This window comes from Xenopus laevis, chromosome 9_10L (assembly GCF_017654675.1).
Source record: "Xenopus laevis strain J_2021 chromosome 9_10L, Xenopus_laevis_v10.1, whole genome shotgun sequence".
Lineage (NCBI taxonomy): Eukaryota > Metazoa > Chordata > Amphibia > Anura > Pipidae > Xenopus > Xenopus laevis.
The window spans coordinates 117,111,080-117,134,534 of NC_054387.1; the positions used below are offsets into that span (position 1 = coordinate 117,111,080).

General features: G+C 42.7%; 2 protein-coding genes across 4 annotated transcripts; one reads left to right on the forward strand and one right to left on the reverse strand.

Moving 5' to 3' along the window:
• Positions 1–909: 909 nt before the first annotated feature.
• Positions 910–11,079, reverse strand: naa60.L (N(alpha)-acetyltransferase 60, NatF catalytic subunit L homeolog). Its single transcript, XM_018236543.2, has 8 exons — positions 10,894–11,079; positions 6,319–6,402; positions 5,314–5,429; positions 5,094–5,223; positions 4,892–4,988; positions 3,094–3,328; positions 2,766–2,928; positions 910–1,441 (listed from the first exon to the last, which is right to left on the reverse strand). Exons 3-7 carry the CDS (start codon positions 5,421–5,423, stop codon positions 2,772–2,774), a joined length of 729 nt encoding a protein of 242 aa, XP_018092032.1. The 5' UTR covers positions 5,424–5,429; positions 6,319–6,402; positions 10,894–11,079; the 3' UTR covers positions 910–1,441; positions 2,766–2,771.
• Positions 11,080–13,775: 2,696 nt separating this feature from the next.
• Positions 13,776–20,763, forward strand: c7orf26.L (chromosome 7 open reading frame 26 L homeolog). Of its 3 annotated transcripts, none has more exons than XM_018234040.2 (7): positions 13,776–13,938; positions 15,356–15,554; positions 17,102–17,323; positions 17,454–17,619; positions 17,718–18,203; positions 18,304–18,343; positions 19,642–20,630. In XM_018234040.2, exons 2-7 carry the CDS (start codon positions 15,363–15,365, stop codon positions 19,886–19,888), a joined length of 1,353 nt encoding a protein of 450 aa, XP_018089529.1. In that variant the 5' UTR covers positions 13,776–13,938; positions 15,356–15,362; the 3' UTR covers positions 19,889–20,630.
• Positions 20,764–23,455: the final 2,692 nt, after the last annotated feature.

A 23,455-nucleotide genomic window follows, 5' to 3' on the forward strand; every position in this document is an offset into this window, starting at 1 on the left:
GCTGGCATAGAAACCCAAAATAAATGTTTTTGTAGCCTAATTCTTTGTTGGTGGTTAGTTCTTCTTTCAACCTTTTTCCCAAAGCAAGCACACAGGAGTGAAAGAGAAAATAGACAATCACATTTTAAATTTAATCTTCATATTCCGATTCCCTCTAGTGGGGAACTAAAATCATATTTGCATTTCTCTTGGTGCCTGTAATTTGGACATGGCTTAGGAACACAAAAGGACCTCAACTAGACAATCATTAAATAGATTTCTCCTTCACAACAGAAGAAGTGAACAAAGAACGATATCACCATAAATAGGGACCATTTTTTTCTGTAAACTCAGCCTTCTACAAACCAGCTCGGGACAGCCCCTTCATTTATCAAATAAGGTACATAAAAGGGAAACTATTAGAAAAATTAAAATCGAATATAAGCTTCAGCATACTGAAATAAGAGACTTTCTAAATACAATCAATTAAATATTCTGAACTAGTTCTGAAATAATAAGTTTATCTTCACTATTCCTCTCTCAGCATCTGTTTCTCTTCATTCTCTCTTCATGCAGCAGTTGGGTGTCAGATAGTCATTGACAGTTAGATCCAATATATCTTATAGGGGGGCTCCTTTTGTCTAGAAGATGTATTAGAGCTCACTCTATTAAAATCACCAGACATCATGTCTCTCTACATGAAGGATTTGTGCAAAAGGCAGTTATTTTGTTTTGTACTGGAATCTATTATTTGAGTGAGCTCCAATTCATCTTCTCTAAATCTGCTAGGAAAGGGAGCCCCCCTATAAGATATATTGGATCATTCATCTGACACCCAACTGCTGCATGAAGACAGAATGAAGAGAAACAGATGCTGAGGGAGGGATAGTGAACATAAACTTGATTTCAGAAACAGTATAGAATATTTAATTGATTTTATTTACAAAGTTCATTACTTCAGTATGCTGAAGCTTGTATTAAATTTTCATTTCCGCGATAGTTCCCCTATATACGACTTTAATGCATTAATCCATATGCTTAAACCCGTAAATAATAAAGGAGATCCAGGTTATGAAATGGAACAAAAATAAAACAACAACATTTTTCCCCCATTACTGTACTGGTGATAAATAAAACGGTAGATCTACAGAGGCAAAATCTGTGGGGGTGTGTGTGGGGGGGGGGTGAAGCACCCTGTTCAGTGGCAGGATAAGATCTTATTAAAAAAACGTTCTGAGAGATAGTTTCATATGCAGACATAAAAAGCAGTTTCATGGGCTGCTAGAGGAGGGCATCCAGTAGCAGACCTGAAATCCACACCTCTAACTGGATAAGAGGACACGTGAGCCCTGTATGATGTCACATGATCAGCAAGGCTGGCTGTCGGAGTCCTGGCTTGACGGGTGATTCAGATTGTGGCGGATAAACTGGAACTCCAAGTAATAATTCAAAGTCCATCGATCTGCAAAGACATAAGATCTGGAATAGGTACCTGGACAAATCAAAAACACTGAATAATGTTGGGGACATAACAGGATTACCTAAAAAGTACACGTTCCAATTTTAACTGAATATGTCACCAGCGCTATATAATCCATGCAATAACGGAAGACAATCGGGAGCATCATACCTCCAAACGCTCCTATCGTTTCTGAGGAAGTGGCGAGATGCCACGAAACCCGTAAAGCGTAGAACTCCTGACTGTATCAATAATGCTGCAATGTTTTTTAAATGGATTGTTAAAAGTGATATTTTTATAGTTCCTGATGCTCCGTGTGTTACAAATTTTCACGTCTATATAATCCATCGGACTGTTCATTTTTGCTTCTAAAAATTACCCCAGAGTCTCCCCCAAGCCCACCGCTTACTAAAATGTATCAGTTAAGACACAGCTTGAAGCAGAGCAGCTTTGTGACATTGTGCTTGGGGACAGGGAAATGTTCTTAAAGGAGTGGTTCACATTTATATTACATTTTAGTATGTGATAGAACACCCTGTGCGTAGTAGTAACTTTGCAATGAGTCATCATGTATTTTGGTTATAGTTTTAGAATTATTTGCCTTCCTATTCTTTCCAGCTTTCAAATGGGGGTCCCTGACCCCAGCAACCAAAAAGCTATTGCTCTGTGAGCCTACAATGTTATTATTGTTACTTTTTGTTACTTATCTTTCACGACTCTCCTATTCATTTTCCAGTCTCTCATTAAGGCCACACAGGCAGATTCAGGGAGATGAAATCTACTCTTCTTCGGGGCGACTAATCTCCCTGAACTGCCTCCCCTGCCTTCCCACCAGCAGGATGGCACTCGGAGCGATTCGTTTTCTGAAGTCGCCCGAAGTTGCCTCACAAGGCAAGTACCATTCCGTTGGCAATCTACATTTTAGCCGCAGGAAGGCATGTGAGGCAGTTCGGCGAGATTAGTCGCCTGAAGAAGAGGAGATTTGTCGCCGGGCAACTAATCTCCCCGAATCTGCATGTGTGCCCTGACACTTAAACTACTGCCAGATCACTTGGGTAAGCAAGAACCTAGCAACCAGGTAGCAGCTAAAATTCCAAACTAGAGAGCTGCTGAACAAAAAGTTAAATAACTGAAAAAAATAAAAACCAATTACAAATGGTCTCGGAATATCAATGTCTATGTCATAATTTAAAGATGAGCAACCTCTTTATGGATTGGTGCACTGTTTAGATTTGTCCTACAGCCTATTAGAACTATGCCCTTTCCTCTGCAGAAATACCAAGCTGGGACTGACCTAGCAGTATACAGATATGTGCAGAGACATTACCTATTATCACATGGTGCGACTATACTCAATCCCACTCTTAGCTGAGATGCTGGACCATGGCAGCAGGCTGCGCAGAAGAGTGTGAGCCTGACGATATATCCGTTGTGGGAGAGAACAAGGACTAAAATTTGCCAGTGCTGATCCCAAGTGCTGCAAATAATCCGTGCAGGGTGGTTAAGGAGAAAATTGACCAAGATCATCACAGAACATAGATGCATAAAGAACAAAAAAGAGAAGAACAAAGAAAAAGAAACCATGCTGATACTGAATATTGCTGAAATCCCAAATATATAGTAATATAGAGTAAGCAACACAATAAGCAGGATATATAACGGTCCAGGGTGGATGGCCTCCATTGAGGTAAAGCACATAAGTGTAGGCATCTTGCAGAACCCCGCGAATGGAGTAGTAATAGGGCAGGTAGTGGTGCTGGTGGAAGTGCCGGTTCTCATAGAAGCGGATGGCATTGTTATTAGTGGTCAGGACATGGAGGTACAAAGCTTTGCAGTGGTCCTGGGCAGTGCTGGAGATGTGGCTCTTCAAGCTTTCCAGTAGCAGGGAACCTGACGCAAAAAGAAAGGGCATTCATTAGACAGGGTGAGACTAGCCAAGGATGTTGCTGACCCACAAGAGTAATACTTAGTAAACACTAACAGGGTTATGTAATAAAAGTCACTAAGTTTGCCCAGGAGCAATAACCCATAGCAACCAATCAGCAAGTAGCATTTACTGTCACCTGTTTAAAAGCAAGCATATTATTGGTAGCTATGGGTTACTGCTCCTGGGCAAAGTGACTTTTACTACATATGGGGGTAAAACTCATAGGATAGTAATGCCTACCCTGTGGCATCCTCAAAATGAGTAAGGAAAATTAAGTATTCCTGAACTATTTCCCATATGTCAAATTATTTGATTGTATCCTCCTAGGTGCTTCTTAAAGGAACAGCAACACCAAAAACTGAAATTGTATCAAATGAATTAAAATATAATCTACTGTTCCCCTGCACTGGTAAAAGCTCTGTGTTTGCTTCAGAAAGACTACTATGGTTTATATAAACAAACTGCTATGTAGACATGGGGGCAGCCATTCAAGCTGGCAAAGGGAGAAAAGGCTCAGGTTACACAGCAGATAACAGATAAAACACCTGCTACACAGCAGCTTGTGTATATAAAGTATAGTAGTCTTTCTGAAGCAAACACAAAACTTTTACCAGTGCAGGGCAACAGTATATTGTATATTAATTACTTTAAAATGCTTTAATTTTTTGGTATTACTCTTACTTTAAGCACAAAATATAGGGATTTTTTGTATTACATCCCATGAGCACTGCATAGTGCCTTTCCCATCATGTTTAGTAATTCAGCATGCTGTCTTCCTTAAATAACATGTAGAATCTGAGCTGTTTTAATCCTGGACTCTTGCAGGTAAAATATGCCAGTGTTGTAGCCTATGGTTTCCTAGTATTTTTTGCACCCCGCTGCTCCCTAACATCTAAAGGAGGGGCAAGTTTGAGAGTATTGTTGGTTCCTAGGTACTACTCTAGTAGGGGCACAAGCTTTTTAGAAGGATTCAACCAGAGATATGGTCTACAGGGCGAAGACTTTTTTTTTTGAAAACTCCATAAACCTATCACAAGCGGTTTTGCTGTTATCATGTTTTTATATATCTGAAATTATGTTAGGAAACAGAACAGAACCCTTATGCATTACACAGGGGTTGGCTTTTTTTTTAGTCTATTTGTAACCCAACAAAGATCCTTTATTGGATGAAATGTCTTCACTTACTTCTATAATACAAGCATTGTCTCTTTGTGTTAAAGGAGACATATAGGATAAATGAAAAATCCCTAATTTTGTAGGCAATTATAAGTGATATATGGTGGTGTTTTTACATGGTGCTAAAAATTAAAATTATCTTTTTATAAAATAGCCCATTAACTGGAGCTCCCTATAGATATTCTCTGGTCCCTGTTTCAAATGAGGGGTGGGTGTGTCCTAACGGATTCATAAAAGCTTTCCTAATCGATTATCTGATCAAGTCAGTTGTGTAGGCTGGAGTTTTGGTGCCATACAAGGACCAATAAGCTGCCCACTCCTATGATTGATTGCAGAATAGCCGCACTCACCAATACCCTGTTTTCGGAATTCCTTTACGACACCAAGGCTGAGGATGTATGCCACCTGAGTGTCACCTGAGAAACTGGATGCCAAGATGTCACCATCCTAAGAATGAAAGAGAAGAAAACTGAGACCCTGCTCTTTACCATTATGATGGGCGATCAAGCGCCAAACAAACTAAATCGGGCACACATATCTATGCTTACTAACCTCTTTGTGCACTTTGGTCCTGCTCTTGATTTCTGCTACAATCATACCCACAATTTGCCCATAGCAGGTGGCAGCCAAAGAGAAGAATTTCTTGTTCGATGTGATATCTCTGTACCACGAATCAGGGTACCTGCAGGCAAAATTTGACATTAGTACAAGCAAATCAAAGGCATCCAGGCAGGGATAAACTAACGCTGATTTCTCCTAATAGCAAACTCACTCGATGGGGAACCAGTCGGCACATAGCTCCTTCACTGTGTCTATGTCATCGTGACAGAGGAAGCGAAGGATGGTGTCGGCGAGGGCAGCGGGGCGCTCCTCCTCGCTCATTCACACCTGTAATGGATAGAGGATTCAGAGAAAGTTGATATGAATAAGTGAAGTAAACAGAGTTATTAAAGGGGAACTATTATTAAAGGGGAACTATCGCGAAAATGAAATAATATAAGCTTCCTCATACTGAAATAAGAAACATTCTAAATACAATCAATTAAAAATTCTGCATTGTTTCTGAATCAAGTTTATATTCACTATCCCTCTGTCAGCATCCGTTTCTCTTCATTCTGTCTTCATGCAGCAGTTGGGTGTCAGATATTCATTGACAGGTAGATCCAATATGACAGGTAGATCCAATATATCTTATAGGGGGGCTTCCTTTCCTAGCAGATGTATTAGAGCTCACTCAAATAACAAAATCTAACAAAATAACTGCCTTTTGCACAAATTCTGCATGTAGAGAGACAGGATTTCTGGCCATCCAAGCCTCTTGCATAAACACATGGCACAGCCATTCTAGACGCTCTCCTACATATACAAACACACACATACAGAAAGACTAGAATCACCTTTAGTCAGGTCTGTAGATTCTGGAAAATGCCTGGGGGGCTGCTGAAAGATGCCATAGACAGTGACTATTAAATGGACATGTGGGGGGCTGTTTGGGCCTCTGTGTACTTCAAATGTCATTTCGATTCTCAGTCTGGACCTGCCTCCAATCGGAGGCAGACTCCCCGACTCCCACATTCTCCTGCACAAAATGCACAGCAACGCTGGCTCTATCTCCTATAGAGAGATGATGCTCTGCTGCCACCACAGACCCACAAAGCCCAGATTTGTCATCTATACTCAGCAAAGTGCAGTGCCACTGGGCAGGAACTGATGGTTTATATACTGGTTTATATACTGGTATAACAGAGAGAGGATTCTGGGATGGAAACTGCCTCACCTTGTATCCGGAGCAGGATGGTCTCAGGACGGCTGCAGCCGACTGAGCCCTGAGCTCCCACACAGCTTACAGAGAGTCCATGCACTAGGAATAAACAAAAACATTTTTATTTTTTAAATGTATTATGGCCCCAGTCTCAGCTAATATTTCAGATTGGGAAAATCCCAATTAAAGTGATGATAATGATATAAAACAGGGTTTTAATCAAGTTATGGCATTAAAATCCCAGCTGACAACATATATTCAATGTCTCAACCTGGGGCAAATACAGTCTTTTTTGTTGATTGCTCCTCACTCTTTCATGTATTAAGGGGGTAAAAATGTTACTGTTTTAGAACACATCAAACATAAAACAAAACATATGCCATAAATGCAGTTACATTACTATTACAGATCTTTGAGCAAAATATTTACTCAAAGGTTTGTTTAGTAATTTAGGTGATACACATCATCTAAAGTATAATTCAAACATTCATACGTCTTGATGTGGATGTTACCTCCCAAGTACCGATCATCGACCTTGAACAGTAACAGCATGTTCTACATGAGATTAATACATTTTTGACTTTTATATTATAAATGTTTCTTTTCATGTTAGGGAGCCCTGACCCCACAGCAAGGCCAAAATACATTCTTGATACGTTTTTAATGGTTGGAAAGTTATTTGTAATCATAGTTGTTATTTAAAGCACGATGGTGATGTTGGCTGCACTGCTGGTTCTGGCTCCTACAACCATGTAGCAGTCCTGGAGAACGAATGTTTCAAAATGTCAATTGGTCGCTTTTGTTATTTTTTGGATACAAATGGACTTCACCACAGCAAATTGCTACTTTGTTTACGATATGTATGGTTTTTAAATATCAATTTGTTACTTGGGTTATTATGTGGATACATATGGACTTCACTGCATTAACTTGCAACTTTGTTTATGATTTCCGGTTACGATAATAATTTTGGACACTTTACTGGACTAAAGTGGTTTTTGTTTTTTTTTTGGACTAATTTCACCACTGGATTAAGGACTCTGCAACGGATCGAATTGAGATGATTTCTAATTGAATACAACACTTTGGTAATTGTATATAACACTTTGGTGATGTCACTAGAGAGGGTGGAGCATGTAATCACACCCCCATCCTCTCACTTTAAAAGGATGTGATATGGTGTAACACAGGGGTGATAAAGGGCCTGGTAGACTCGAAACGTTGCCTTTTGTATGTGGGCTTAATAAATCTTTTTTGTACACTATTGCAACCCTATTCAGTGTGCTGCTGGTATTTTTTTGGATATTGATGTGACCCGGTGACAGGAGTGGGTCTCCCAGTACAGCACCTGACACAACAAAAGTGAAGCTTGGGGAGGTGAGCGCTCCGCAGAAGTGAGTTCAGTCGTGGAGAACTGACTTTGGCTGTAAATATGAGAAAGCTGTATATATAACAATAGATAAAAGAAGACACATATATGCATGCTGTGTAGGTGAGCAGGTGGCTAAAATTCAACTCTATTTACACCACTGCTGTAAAGCAAGGTGCACAGTGTTTATAGACGGTTCATTGTGAATGTGACTACATGAAGGGTAAGTTATGATTTCATTATATTTCAAATGACATCACCCAGGAACAGAAGTAAATGACATCAGTCTTGTGATCCCTGCAGTGCCTTGTTACCCACGAGTTATTTATTAATTAGCCCAGTAACAGAAGCTAATATCACCTCTGAGCCTGGGATTCAAGTTGCAAGACTGACAATAGCACGGCGACTGGGCTTTGTGCATCAATCGGAGATCTGGCTGCAAAGAGGAAACACCTTAACCAATGAGCCGAAAAGCAGAAAGTTGGCCTTGTTCTCTCTCTTAAGGGCAGAGACACACGCTGCTATTTCGGGAGATTAGTTGCCCATCGACAAAACGATTCTTCTTCAGGGGACTAATCTCCCCGCCGGCTACAATGTTTCTTCAGGCAACTTCGGAAAACAAATCGCTCCGAGGGCCATTCCACGGCGAATTCAATTCTAGCTGGCGGGAAGCAGTGTCGGACTGGCCCGGCGGGACACCGGGAAAAAACCCGGTGAGCCCGAGCCTCGTGGGCCCCCGTCGGGCCAGAACCCTTCTCCAGATATTTAGAATTGCAGTGATGTTGCGCATGCAACGGCTCACTCTGCATCGTAGAGGAGAGGGCCCCTGGACAGCAGTCCCGGTGGGCCCCGGCCCCCCAGTCTGACCCTGGTGGGAAGGCAGTTTGTGGAGATTAGTCACCAGAAGAAGAAGCAATTTGTCGCTGGGCAAATAATCTCCCGAAAAATCAGTCTCTGCCCTCAATGTGGCCTGATTTAGGGTAGACTATAGAGGAAAACAGATAAAAGCAAAGATACCATGTTATATTTTGTTAAGTGTACAATATTAGATATAGCCAGTAGGTGTATAATTGATGTCCTACATGCTACCCTCTGGCTGTGGTTGAACTACAACTCCGACATTCCATCAATGGCTGTCAGGGACTGGCATATGTAGGTCAGAAACAGCAGGAAAACAACAGCACTGATTAAAGCAAACCCCCTCCCCCTTTTTCTGATAGGAGCCCAGTCTTTCTGCATTCCCAGGGCCTCTCTCAGCTCCTGCAGATATCAAGTTGACCATTACTGCAAATGAATAGTGATTGCTGTCCTTGGGAGACAAATTTATAATGAGGATACTACAGTGCCAGGGTTTCCAGATGCACAAAGCATCACATGATATGACTTCTGTGTATATTTATTTAGTGATTTGTCTCCTCCGTGTATACTTTTATATATACTGTACTTTTATGCATTGTACAGTGCTGCAGCTCCTTAACAACAATTTACAAATAAAGTTATATATACATGACCAGGTACCACATTTAAACTGGATTCTAATAGGTCAGGGTATTACAGAAATAAAGGGGAGCTGTACTGGATATTAATAAGCCAGCTTTTGCTAAATGATGGCTCGGGTTCTGTAGCAGTACCCCAGATTCACATTGAATGGAGTGGCACTGAATACTGACAGGTAATGTATAGGTCCATAGTATGTATCAATGGCCTTCTTATCATCGTCATTATTTATTTTGTATTTTTTTTTTTTTGTAATTATTCTGTTGATTTCCAGGGTGCAACTCAAAATGATCCGGGCGCCAGGGCCCCTGACCCCAAAAACTAAAACCCAATCTACTGAGGTTTTCATTTCATTGGTATAATTTTTTTTCTTTTTAACATTTTATCTTACTAAAAACACACTTATTTAGAGAAGCCAACCCTCACTCTGTTGAGCTACCCAATGCCATCTCATTCTGCTTATTTCTGATCTTTGGAATAATGGAAAGTCACCACGCTTGCACACACCCTGGCTCTCCACAAAGCGAATGCCTGGCGTTCAGTGACGGAGGCCTCGGAAACCTCCAAACTCATAAGTGTAAAGAATTTCACTGGCACTCAGGTCGAATCCAAGCAGGGACAAGCCCTTGCTAAGTTTATTTTGCGAAGGTGCCACGTTTCGTGGGTAAACCCCTTTGTCAAGCTTTGTCGGGGGGGGGGGGGGCAGTTTGCCCCGAAACATTGCACCTTCGCAAAATAAACTTAGCAAGGGCTTGTCTCTGCTTGGATTTGACCTGAGTGCCTGTGAAACTCTTTACACTTATTTCTGATCTTTCCCACACTTTGTGTCTCATTCTCATTCCTCTTTAAATTGTAAGCTCTTTTGCACAGGGCCTTCCTCGCCTTTTGTACCGGTACTGGTCGTTATATACGTGACTCTGTATGTTCTATGTATGTAATTCATGTGTTTTCTTGGTATAAACACGTTTATTTAACAGTGCTGTGCAATAAGTTGGTGCCCTAAAATTACATGGCAATAATAATAATAAGGGATGCACCGAATCCAGGATTCGGTTCGGGATTTGGCCTTTTTCAGCAGGATTCAGATTTGGCTGAATCCTTCTGCCTGGCCAAACTGAATCCTAATTTGCATATGCAAATTAGGGACGGGATGTTTTGTCACAAAACAAGGAAGTAAAACATGTTTTCCCCTTGCCACCCCTAATTTGCATATGCAAATTTGGATTTGGTTTGGTATTCGGTGGAATCTTTCTCAAAGGATTCAGGGGTTCGGCCGAATCCAAAATAGTGAATTCAGTACATCCCCAATAATAATAATAATAGCCAAGCCCTCTCCTATTAATTTGTCAATCTAAATTCCAACAGGATGTCTGGTTGCTAGGGGGATTAAGCCCTAACTACCAGGCAGCCCCATCTAATTCCAAGCCTGAGAGCTGCAGAACAGCAAAAACAACTTCTAAACCCATAATTGCAGATTATGGTAGATCCCTGCTGCCTACAGCACACTAAAGGTCAATTTTAAGGCCGACTATGTCTATAACTGTGAAGAAAGGTGAAAAGAAGAGAACATGGAGGATGGAGCTAGTGGGAGGGGAAGCAGGTGCCACGGCTGTATAGAATGGCGGCACAATAGAGACTATAAATGTACATCACTGTCCCCCAGCAGCTTGCATATACAGGAGGTCGCACCTCTAATGGATCTCAGCCCCTCACTACACACGTACCTTATTCCTGTGACCCTCGGCGCTGAACACAGCGAGATCTCCGCGCCCCCAGCTGAACTCACTCCCTGTACAGCTCAATCCCCGTTACTTCCGGTGTGACAGTCGTTCCACCACCCGTCGTTTTGCTGTCACCACTACGGAAACTCGCGCGGGTCAAATCTTTGACACATACAGGCAAGATTTCCCCATAGCAACCGAGTTTGAAAAAAATAGCCCAGGCTGGATGAACAGTGCGCATGCGCTACTGTGACTTCAGCTAAACAAAGAAATACGGCTGGATTTGTCTAAAATCACTTACCTTTATATCAACTATAGGGAAGTTTTGGCAGAGCTGGGGGTGACATCAGGGTTGTGGCTAAATCTGGGGATGCTAGGAGAACAAATAGGAATTCTTGCCACATTTCAATTTATTCTAAATGGCCTTTAAACTAGGGTTACCTTCAGTGGCGTAACTAGATGTTACTGGGCCCAACAGCAGATTAATTTTAGGGGCCCCCAACATATTCAGAGATTGTCCTGTTTTACAAATATTTTTTAAAATTGCTCATTATTTGGGCCTCGTGGGGCCCCCTATACGTCCTGGGTCCCCCTGCAGCCGCAGGGTCTGCTTCCTCTGTAGTTACGCCCCTGGTTACCTTTGCTGATGACTAAACCCGATGGCAACCCTATTGATGACATCAGAGGTGGGCACAGGGCCATATTTATATATAAGCCCCCGAGGGCGTGTGCCTAGTGCAGCATGGTTTTGGGGTAGGGTTGCCACCCGGCCGGTATTTTAATTTGTAATATCCTTTAAAAAAAAGCCCTCGGCCTGCTCCCATTTGCGCAGAACTTACTGTTTTTGTAGTCTTCTTCGCATCGCCGCGATGTTGCTCAGCCCCTTTTTGTGTCGCTTTGCGTAGCCCTGCCCCTTTTTGCATCATGGCCCGCCTCCTTTTTGTACCCGCCCCCACCGGCCGGTTATTTTTTTCATTAAAGGTGGCAACCCTATTTTGGGGGTGCCTATATTTTTTTTTAAACCCTTCCCGCCCTCAGCCACAGATTTCCGTAGGAAATCCGGTGACGGAGCTGAAGGGGTGAGGGGTAGGGGGCCCGAGGAAGAATGCGGAAGTGACATCACGCGCATGCCATGCTGATGTCACTTCCGCTTAATAATTTGCAAAGCTGCTGAATAAAGAGCTAAACAACTCAAAAACCAAAATAATAATAGATTATCTCAGAATATCACTCTCTACTAGGGTTGCCACCCGGCCGGTATTTTACCGGCCTAGCCGGTAAAACACCTGCCAAGGCCGGGGCCGGTATTACAAATTTACCGGCAATGCAGTTGCCGGTAATTTGTAATATCCTTTAAAAAAAGCCCTCGGCCTGCCCCCAGAATTTACAGAATTTACCTTTTTTGTAGTCTTCTTCGCCCCTTTTTGCGGCATGCTGAGTAGCCCCGCCCCCTTTTGCATCGTGGCCCGCCTCCTTTTTGTACCCGCCCCCCACCGGCCGGTTATTTTTTTTATTAAAGGTGGCAACCCTACCCTCTACATCATACTAAAAGTTAATTTAAAGGGATTCTGTCATGATTTTTATGGTGTAGTTTTTATTTCTAAATTACACGGTTTACACTGCAAATAATTCACTCTATCGTGTAAAATTTAATTCCTGAACTAGCAAGTGTATTTAGTTATAATATTGGTGTGTAGGTGCATCTCAGGTCATTTTGCCTGGTCATGTGCTTTCAGAAAGAGCCAGCACTTTAGGATGGAACTGCTTTCTGGGAGGCTGTTTCTTCTACTCAATGTAACTGGATGTGTCGCATTGGGACCTGGATTTTACTATTGAGTGCTGTTCTTAGATTTACCAGGCAGCTAGTGATGATACCCGCGGGACCTGAGGGTTTACCTGCGGGTCGGACGGGTTTGGGCCTACCTCACACTCCTCTTTGTTGGTGGCGGGTGCGGGTTGAGCTGCTCTCTCTGCCCGCCACCTTCAAATGCCAACTTCCAGCTTTATAGCCACACGCCTGCCCGCCCTGCCCCTTTTGTGATGCCATCGGTGGGGTGGCACGTGTCTATTAAAGGAACCCGTTAGTCGGATGCAGGCTGGCGCGGACTGAGGGAGGGCGGATTATGGTTGGGTGCGGGTCGGTAAAAACCCAACCCGCACATCACTTCAGGCAGCTGTTATCTTGTGTTAGAGAGCTACTATCTGGTTACCTTCCGATTGTTCTGTTGTTAGGCTGCTGGGGGGGAAAGGGAGGGGGTGATATCATTCCAACTTGCAGTACAGCAGTAAAGAGTGACTAAAGTTTATCAGAGCACAAGTCACATGACTGGGGGCAGCTGGGAAACTGACAATATGTCTAGCCCCATGTCAGATTTCAAAATTAAATATAACAAAATCTGTTTGCTCTTTTGAGAAATGTATTTCAGTGCAGAATTCTGCCGGAGCAGCACTATTAACTGATGCGTTTAGAAAAAAAAACATGTTTTCCCATGACAGTGAACAACCCCTTTATAGTCTTGGCAATAAGAGGTAATAAGATTGTGGAGGAAAAGATTAAAAAAGAAAGCTATTCAATGAGAGCGTAGGCAAGAAGGGGCTGAACAGGTTTTGCTCCATTGTCTTCAGGCCGCCTGCTGCCTAAGGAATTCTGAAAACGAATTTTTGTACAATAAATGCTTAAAATTCTAAGCAGCACTGCAATATCAATTCATCATTTACAGTGGTGCAGGGAGACCCATGTGTAGTGTGTAATGAATGTATATTGGGAAGATGCTTGGAAAGATATTTTATTTCATTATACAATGAAGAGCACCTTTCTTCTCATAGTAAACACACATAAGGCCATACAAATACAACCAGCCTGATACCCAAGCGCTTTCCTCTACTCTACACTGACACCAACAGGAAGTGATGTTCGTGGTGGAGCCACTTCCTGTTCCGGCAGTCCCTGCACGCTGCATCCACAAATGAGCTCCTGATAGAAAGCGAGCGGCGGATTGGATCGGAAGCTGAGCTGCTAGGGGTCCTGCTCAGGAGGAAAGCGTATAGGTATCGGTTCCCTAGCAATTTAGCGCTGTGAGCCCAGAAATGACCCGATCTGTACTGGGTTTCAGTCTCCGCCCCCCACATTCTGCGATTCCAGCAGGGCTGTCAGTTCTATTCAGTCATCCTTATTACTGGGATCATGTTTTAACTGAGCCAAGTTGTCTGTTGTAGGTCGCTGCGATTAGCAAACAAACACATTCTTTGTACTGTTGGTTGTGACTCATGAAGCTGCAGCAGAAGCCAGCTGAATTAACTCATCTTGCTGAACTTGTGTAACATGCAGTGGTGTAACTAGATATCACTGGGTGTCCAGCAAATTCAGTCTAGGACACCGAAACTAGGGATGCACCGAATCCACTATTTTGGATTCAGCCGAGAACCGAATATGAATCCTAATTTGCATATGCTAATTAGGGGTGGGAAGGGAAAACATGTTTTACTTCCTTGTTTTTGACAAAAAGTCACGTGATTTTCCTCCCCGTCCCTAATTTGCATATGCAAATTGGGATTCGGTTTGGCCGGGCAGAAGGATTCGGCCGAATCCCGGCCGAATTCCAAACCGAATCCTGGATTCGGTGCATCCCTACCCGAAGCATTACTAAAGGTGGTCATACACGGGCACGACCGATTCCAGAACATTCCAATAATATCGATAACCTATCGGATGGTTGATGGTGTACGAACGATCGTCGGACGAACGATCGTCTCAACATTATCGTTCTCAAAATTGATCGGATGAGTTTAAAAATTTTAGTGGTTCAGGGATAAAATCCGTCTTTGCGCATGTCAGGACTGTAGCACAAGCCAACGAACATATAAGGAAAGACCCTAACGTTCTTTGCTGATAGCTTCATTTGTAACTACGTGAACTATGTAAAGAAATAAATTGGTGCGGACTGCAGGACTATCACCCTATCGCCTCATATGTGAAAGAAGTTTATTATGCCATAACATAAATCCATATGTGTGCATGGAGCAGGGAAGGAGAATCTGACTATATACCACAGACAGTGATACAATGCTGGCACCACTCCTCATTTGCTGAACAGCGTTCGTCCGTACACGAAGCAAACGATACGGTTATATCTTCATATAATCGTTCTCCGTGGATGGCATATCGTATGGTAAAATAATCGTCAGACGATCGTTTAACGATACGATCATTCATCGAAATGATAAAAGTATGCCCGTGTATGGCCACCCAGTTCTACCAAGATACATTGAAATTGCTCATTAATTGGGGCTTTACTGGGCCCTCTACTTTCCTGGGCCACAGGATCTCTCTGTAGTTACACCCCTGGTAACATGGCACTATACAAGCTAATGCTGCATTATAGATGCAGGGCCACTCAAACTACATAAGGGCCATGCTTAAGCCTATCATTGTACCGAAATAATGTGTTGCTGTTTGTTTTGCCAGGGACACCATGAGCGATATACGCCATTCTCTTCTGCGCCGTGACGCGCTCAGTGCTGCCAAGGAGGTCCTCTACCACCTGGATATCTACTTCAGCAGCCAGCTTCAGAATGCCCCAGTGCCTCTTGTAGAGAAGGGACCTATAGAGCTGCTTGAGGAATTCATCTTTCAGGTTCCTAAAGATCGGGGCTCTCACCCTAAGGTGAATGGAATGGTTAAAGCCTTCTGAGATATATTCATTAATATGCTAGTGAGAATTATAGGCAAATTGGTGAATAAACTGCCATTGGGGGAGGCATCACTTTGGTATTTTTCTGAAATCCTGGGCACAGCAGACAGGAACTGACATATGATATGTGTGACAGAATAGTATGTGACAATAGTATGCCATTTCTTCCTAATTTCAAGAAGGACCAATCCCTGGATCAACAACTGTATATCAATATGAATCATCTTGCACTATTCAGTTACTAGAAAGGTATCCAACCGGTTACATAACTAGGGATGCACCGAATCCAGGATGCAAATTAGGGGCGGGGAGGGAAATCCTGTCTGGCTTTTTGTCAGAAAACAAGGAAGTAAAACATTTTTCCCCTTCCCACCCCTAATTTGCATATGCAAAATAGGGTTCAGGTTCGGTATTCAGCCGAATCTTTCACGTAGGATTCAGGGGTTCGGCCAAATCCAAAATAGTGGATTCGGTGCATCCCTACTAGGGACTAAAGATTACCCCTGGAAACATCACGGGTTTGTGGGATGCAAGAAGGGGTGCAGTTGGCCTGGAACAGGGATATTGGGATGAGGTGTTGCAAGTCCTTACAGGCTATGGATGTGTGGACTGGCCCAAAACCAGCTAGTCCCGGGTGGGGGGGGGGCGGGTTTGGGTTGACTTCCACACAACTCTTGTGGGGTGTGGGCTGGTCTTGCCCTACTCCCTCGCGACCTTACTGTGCCCCACTTCCATCTCCAGTCTTTCCTTTCTATAAATACAAAGTCTCAAAGGGTTGGGTGTGGGTCAACCATTTGTCCACCGGCACATCAATATTGCACACTGCTCCTCACCCAACTGCATCCAACCTTTGAATAAATCCATTTATTTGATTTATTTACAGACTTGCTAACTAGTGTTGTGCAGGCAGGTTTAAAAAATCCTGAATGAGCTGGCATAACACTTTTTCTGCAGATGACGGGCTGAACTTTGTACATATCCCCACCCAGCACTTGAAGTCCATGCTTTCTTATTTATTCTCCTTACTTTGTTATTTTTAGACTTGTGCCTGCCCTGCCTTGTCCCCTCCGGTGATGTGAGAGAGGGGTGGGCACAAGTACTTAACTAATGATGACGTGCTAGGTTGGGTTGGTTTTGGGTTTTCAGAGGGTGGGTTAGGATCGGGACTGGCTCACTTTTTGTAGACCTGAACATTACTACTGCAGACAACCCAAATATAATTAAAGGTGCACGGAGAGGGGAAGAGCTAGTACCAGAAAAAAGAAAGTTTGATGCACCCTGTAACCATCACAGGAACAAAGGAACAGGAAAGTGTACACAGAGCAGACATGATACTCTTTGGTGGACCCTCTTGTTTTAAGTGGCTGTAGACTCTGGGGTACAAGGGTCTACAGCCGTGCAAGAACCCTGCTTCTAGACAGCCCGAGGGTTCTGCAGAACTCTTTGTATATAATCTCATCAGTGAGGGAAATGCTGGATAGCCTGTTTGTTACTAAACTGCCGCCTGCTGTTGATTTCAGCGATTCAGTGCCATGCAAGAGCTTCAGCTGCTGGAGATACTCTGCAACTACTTCCAGGAACAGAACAAGGAGGCTGTGCGTCAAGTAATCTTCTCCTCACTCTTTAGCCCGCAAGGCAATAAGGCCGATGACCAGCGTATGACGCTGCTGGGGAAGCTCACGTCTATGTCTGTGGCAGTGTGCAGGGTGCCTGTGCTGGAGTGTGCTGCATCTTGGTTGCAGGTATGAGCAAAACATTGTTATATGTATATATTATTTTTTTGGGCAGAGGTAATGTTTGACTGTGTCACATAAAGCTTGTTTTGGTAAGATCTTTTAAACTTATTCCACCTTTGCTTTCATGTGTGGACAGCGCACCCCAGCTGTATATTGTGTTCGGTTGGCTAAGGCCCTGGTGGATGATTACTGCGGCCTAGTACCTGGCTCAGTCCAGACGCTCAAACACATCATAAGTGTCAGTCCTCGCTTCTGTTGCCAGTTCATCACTGCAGTGGCTGCTCTCTATGATATGTCCAGTGGTGAGTCCTGTCTCTATATCGTCTAATCTGGCTCTGATGAGCTGATGCCTAAATATATAGATTAACACGCAACTGTATTTCTCACTCTCTTTCCGCAGAGGAGCTGCTACCCCCTCATAATCTCCTGGAGATGATTGTTTCATGGATCTTTGATGATCCTAGGCTTATACTGATCACTTTCCTTAATACTCCCATTACTGCCAATCTGCCTCTTGGCTTCTTAGACTTTTCTCCTCTCATGGGCCTGGTACGTTGGTGTGTGACAGCTCCCCTGGCATACACACGCAAACAGAAGGCAGCAGGGGGGCAGCTAACTGTGGAGAGCCAAGGCCTATACTCAAAGCTGCATCTGAGCATGTTACAAGGTCTCATGGTCCTTCAGACTCAATTGACAGAAAAAAGCCTCTATGGAAGACTGGGACTCTTTCATTTCGACCAACTTGTGCCTCTGGTGGAGGAATTGGGACAGTTATGTGATGAGCTTAACCCATTAAATGCAGAGCAGGAGATGGAATTAGCACTTGATAGGCTTGCTCAGGCTCTGCAGGTTTCCATGGCGACAGGGGCTTTACTTTGTGCCCGAGGTGAGTGGCCTGGAAAATATTACAATTACACTGATTTAATTTCTGATGATTCAATCATTTTTTTAAAATTAATTTTTATTTAATTATTTATTTCCCCTAGATGACCTGCGGACACTGTGCGCTAGACTCCCCCATAACAAGTGAGTGAGTGAATGAGTAAATGGAATCATCTATGTAATAAAAATTTAAATAGACTGTCAGAATTAGGGAATTAGGCAATTATCATCCCCTGGGTAATCTTATATAATCTGAACCTCGATAGAAAGCATTGCTGCTGTGTTTCACCGTAAATCAAATCCATCACTTAGATGGAGACTGTATTTGCCGGCCTTTGGTGGCGTGTACCCCAATCAAGAACTTAAAAGGTCTATCTAAGAGGTCATTGTCATGGCAGGTGTTGCCCAGCCATTTGGGAATGTATTCCAGCTCAGAGGTTGGTTTTAATAGACCGCCCTGCAGTGCAGTCGGATCACAGATGATCTGTCCAAATTGAAAATTTCAGCTGCCAGGTCAACTTTTCCCTATAGGGAGTGAAGCGGCACCTATGAAAGAAAGGAACAATAGAATGACACCATTCATAAGTGTGGGATCCATTCTGCCCATGGGTCATTTGGTAGGGTATAGAGGACTGTTTTCCAGTGTCTGGCCACTTCAGCTCCCTGGCTCGTTCATCTGCCACATCAGGAATTTGAACCTTGTTGACACGGAGTGGGAAGAATTAAAAAACCTGGTGTCATTTTTCTCTTGAAGATAGCGATTTTTGTTTATTTAATCCTATATCCCTAGTAGAAGGTGGTTCGGGGAGATATGAAGACAACAAATGACCAAGGCTACTCACAGAACAGCAGCAGCATTTGATTAAAAAGCTTTGTCCTTCAAGAATGTGGGATAGCCTTAAAAAGGGGAACTAAAACCCATAATGAACTTTATTCCACAGGGCTGCTGTATTACTTCCCATGGTCAGCAGCCCTTTACTACACTGTGCAGCCATAATTCATTTTCTAGGTGCCACCTGCATAGCCCTCCTCCTCCTCTAACTGAATGTGTGGTGCATTGTCTTGAGGAGAAGGGTTCTTGGTGCAAATGCAACCAGTGCTTTGCACCCTTGGGTAGTATACCACTAATGAACTTGTCCCTTCAGGTGTGGCCCGCCACCTGTCATTTCCGTGGCAAGTTGAGATGCACAGGCAGGGCTGTAAGCTTATGTGGGATACGGTTGCTGGCTGTAGGAAGTCGTACAGTAATGGAAATAAACAATTTTTTTTAACTGTAATGTTAAGCAAATAACTTGCTTTGACTTTTCACTTAAAATATTAGGAATGTTTTAGAGGGAGCATCTTTGACTATAGTGCATATTCATATTTAGCATTACCCTTTGTGTGTTTATCTATTGGAACTGCAGATATGATTTTAATGTGATTTTGTTTTTTGCTTCCAGCCTTATGCAGTTGGTGATCTCTGGTCCTGTTCAGCCTCAGCCAGCTCACCCGTCTCTAACTCCAGGCTATTACCCCCACATTCATACCCCACCCCTGGCCTATCCCTCTCTGCCCGCTCACCCAGCTCTGCCCGCTCATTCGCCACTTCCTACACATGCGGCGGTGCCTGCTATCCCAGCTATTCCTGGGCACCCTGTGCAGACTTTCATGCCTGGGATGGGCTTTCCATTTAGACCTATGCGCTGAGTTCCCATAACTGTAACAGAATGAGACTTTTACCTTTGCGCTGCTGACAGAGGCGCCATGCACAAAGACATCAGGCTACTTCTTCAATGGACTTTAGTGCCCGTGAATCATCTGATCTTCATTTGGTGCTTCAAGAACCACGTTCAACTGAAAAAGAGAGTGAAAGACCAAAGTCAGGCAAATCTGTTGCTGCTTGTTGCACACCATGCAGGCCAGGCTCAATTAAATTTGACCTTCGAAGACGTTGTATGGATAGCTGTGGTTAGACAAAAAGAGTTAGTAGTCTGCATCACCTTTTCTCTTCCCTGTGGGTCTAATACAGGGTAAAGTAACCTGCAGCCCCTCAGCTGTCTTATAGTTCAGCCTAAACTGTTGCCTGGAGTTGTTTCCACTATGGAGGGTGCTTATTATTGCTTGAACTGATTGGACATCACTCAGTGAAATAATGGCAAGATATTAAACTACTAGGTCACCCCCTCTTTTTCTGCTTGGGATTATAACACAATAGGAGGTGTTAAGGAAGTTTGAGGACAAATTATCTCAATGGCAGCTGAGACAAGGCCAAAATACAAGCTCAGCCAATAACAATTTTCACTGGAGTTGGGGTAAATAAAGCAAAAGAGTAATAAATCTACATTGAGCTACACAAAGCCATAGGGGGTGGGGGGTATAATGATCCTTTCAAGATTATTTTGGAGTTTCAAATGCATTGCTCTGTTATAATAAAGGCAGCGGCACTGGATACCTGTTACTTCTGGAAGATATATACAAATTGATATCTTTTTATTTTAAAGGGTTTGTTCACCTTCCAAACATTTTTTTCAGTTCAGTTATTTTCAGATTGTTCAGCAGAAATAAAGATACATTTTAAAAAATGACTAATTTTTTTACAGTTTTTTCCAAACTCTAAGTTTAAAGTTGAATGTCCCTGTCTCTGGTGTTTGAGTCGAGCAGCTCAGTAATTCAGGTGCAGACTCTAAACGGTTACAATTTTATGCATTTAGTTGATCCATTTCTCAGCAGCATCTCTGGAGTATTAGCAACTATTGTATCAATTCTAACAGCTGCCTGTAATGAAACCCAGAGATTCTGCTCAGCAGGGACAAACATAAGAAATGTATCAACTAAATGTATCAATTTATAACAGTTTACAGGGTCTGCGACCCCCTTCCCAGAGCTGCTTAGTGAAAAATTAAACTTTGCACTTAGAAAAACAGTCACACATAGAATATAGAAAGTAATTGGAAAAAGTCTTTATTTCTGGTGAACTGAATCTGAAACCAACTGAACTGGAAAAGGTGTTGGAAGGCGAACAACCCCTTTAAGGGAGAATATTAAAGGACTGGTAACACCAGCCACTGAACAAGTGATTTTTTTTTTTTTTTTGGTTTTCTACAATGTTTTTAATGTCAGTGTAATGTCAGTGTACTGGCTGATCTGACTGCAGACATTTTGTATGTGTGGTGCAATAAACATACCCCACAGATTCAGTCACAGAGCCATTGTTTTTATATGAGCTAAAGGGCACGCACTGCTCTCGGATGCACAAGTTTTGGAGGCAAGTGGATGCGGTTCATTGTAGTAGAACAAAGCACAAAGGGTTAAAGGCATTTCTGAATCCAGAGTAAATGCTAAATGTGCCATTGGTCTTGGGATAATGAGCATCATGTTTATAAGCAGCCTGAAAGTGGCACCAAAGCATTTGGGGGCAAATTCACTAACCTGCGGAGTTGCGCTAGCGCAGGCTTCGCCACACTTCGCCAGGGCGCCGCTAATTCACTAAAATCCGAAGTTGCGCTCAGGGAGGAAAACGGTAGCGAAGTTGAGCTAGCGTTAATTCGTCAAGGAAAGCGAAGTTACGCTAGCGATGCCTAATTTGCATACGGCGCCAAGTTAAAGTACAATGGACGTATATGTAGCAGCAAATACATTACACTACACAAGCCTGGGAAAGCTTCATAAGATAAAATAGAGTTGTTATATTGCCCTACACATGAGCCCAGTGTATAGTTTAGGTGCCATATGTTAGGAAATGTAGGGGGGAAGGAGGTTACCCCCAAAAAAATTTACAATTTGTTTTTCAGCCTATCACCCTTAAAAAAGGAAAAGACGCCAGCGTTTTTTGGGACTTCGAAAAAATTTCAACTTTTTTTCAAGCAATCCCTATCTACTCTATTGCACTTGGTCTGAGGTGGTGAAGGCAAGTCTGGCGCAAGAGGTAACGTTCAGTAAAATGCGCAAGTTAGTGAATTAGCGTAGTTACGTCCCTTTACCATAGCGCAACTTCACCTGGCGTAAGGGTGCGAAGTAGTGCTAGAGTAGGTCCACTTCGCTAGCGAATTTACGCCAGCACCCGTTAGTAAATTGGCAAAGTAACGAAATGACGTCACGCTGGCGAATTTGCGCTAGCGTTAAGCGCTTTGCACTTTAGTGAATTTGCCCCTTGGAATCACTTCCCCATTGACTTAGTAACGCAATGCAATATTAGTAGCCTGGAAACCAATGTTCCCTCTAATTCCTTCTCGGCTATGTGTGCAAAAAAAATTATTTTGTGCGCACATTTTAAACTTGTGTGTGTATTTTGTAAAAATTGTCAGAATAAATGCAAAATATGTAGGTTAATGAGGAGGCATGTTGGTGCTGAGTCGTCTTCTGCTTTAAAACATGGCACTAATAACACTGGGGCCAAATTTTTAAAGGGTTGAAGTGAAAATTCTAATTAAGTTTTTGGTCAAAACTCTCAGATTCGAATTGTGAATTATCCAAACTCGATTCAAATTTTAATTTGAATTCCGACATTTATCATACTCTGGCCGACTATTCGCCACCTAAAACCTGCCAAATTACTGTACAAGTCAATGGGAGAGGTCCAGGGATCAATTTGGTGATGTTTGTAGCCTTCCTGACATTTGAAAAAAACTGGAATCAAGTTTTTTAAATTCGATTTGAGTTTTCAGGTCATTTAAATTTATTCGAGTTTAAAAAATTCGATGTTATCAATCAATTCCGACTAGTCGAATTTCGAATTTATGAATTCAAATTCGACCTTTGATAAATGTGCCTCCCAGTGTACCAATACCCTCAAATAATACTTATTCCTGACACCTGAGTCATTTTTTTTAGTTTGGATATGCTGTTGATAAATGCTGCAGAATTGTAATACAAACATATGGAGCCTTTTCATTGGTTATGCCGAGGATCCTTTAAAGACATAGGGTTGTTTACATTAGCCAGGAAAACTATAGTTAAAGCTGTATATTTGTGTATAATAACACCTTTTCTAATAAAACTAAATTTAGTTATGAATACCGCATTCTTGTGTTTCATTTTTTATTTAGGGCTGATGGGGCAAGGGGCCTTCCATTCACTTGAAGAGGAAACACAACAGCTGGTACTGGCATTTTACGGCTGAAAAGCACCAATACACCAGTAGAAAATATTCCCTGTGTGTTATCAGCATTAGATGACAACAGTGTGGGCTACTATTATTTGCTAGGGATGCACCAAATCAATATTTTTAGCGGAACCCTGGATCTTTTACAAAGGATTTGGCTGAGCCCCAAACCA

Bases quoted from the DNA above. Each gene is read 5' to 3' on its own strand.
- naa60.L (XM_018236543.2), bottom strand. From the start codon at position 5,423: ATGAGCGAGGAGGAGCGCCCCGCTGCCCTCGCCGACACCATCCTTCGC. The intron at 4,989-5,093 runs GTTAGTAAGCAT...TTTCATTCTTAG, and splicing joins GGACCAAAGTGCACAAAGAG to GATGGTGACATCTTGGCATC. The intron at 2,929-3,093 runs ATATCCTGCTTA...ACCACCCTGCAC, and splicing joins CATCCACCCTGGACCGTTAT to GGATTATTTGCAGCACTTGG.
- c7orf26.L (XM_041575494.1), top strand. From the start codon at position 13,978: ATGACCCGATCTGTACTGGGTTTCAGTCTCCGCCCCCCACATTCTGCG. The intron at 15,555-17,101 runs GTGAATGGAATG...TGTTGATTTCAG, and splicing joins ATCGGGGCTCTCACCCTAAG to CGATTCAGTGCCATGCAAGA. The intron at 17,324-17,453 runs GTATGAGCAAAA...ATGTGTGGACAG, and splicing joins GTGCTGCATCTTGGTTGCAG to CGCACCCCAGCTGTATATTG.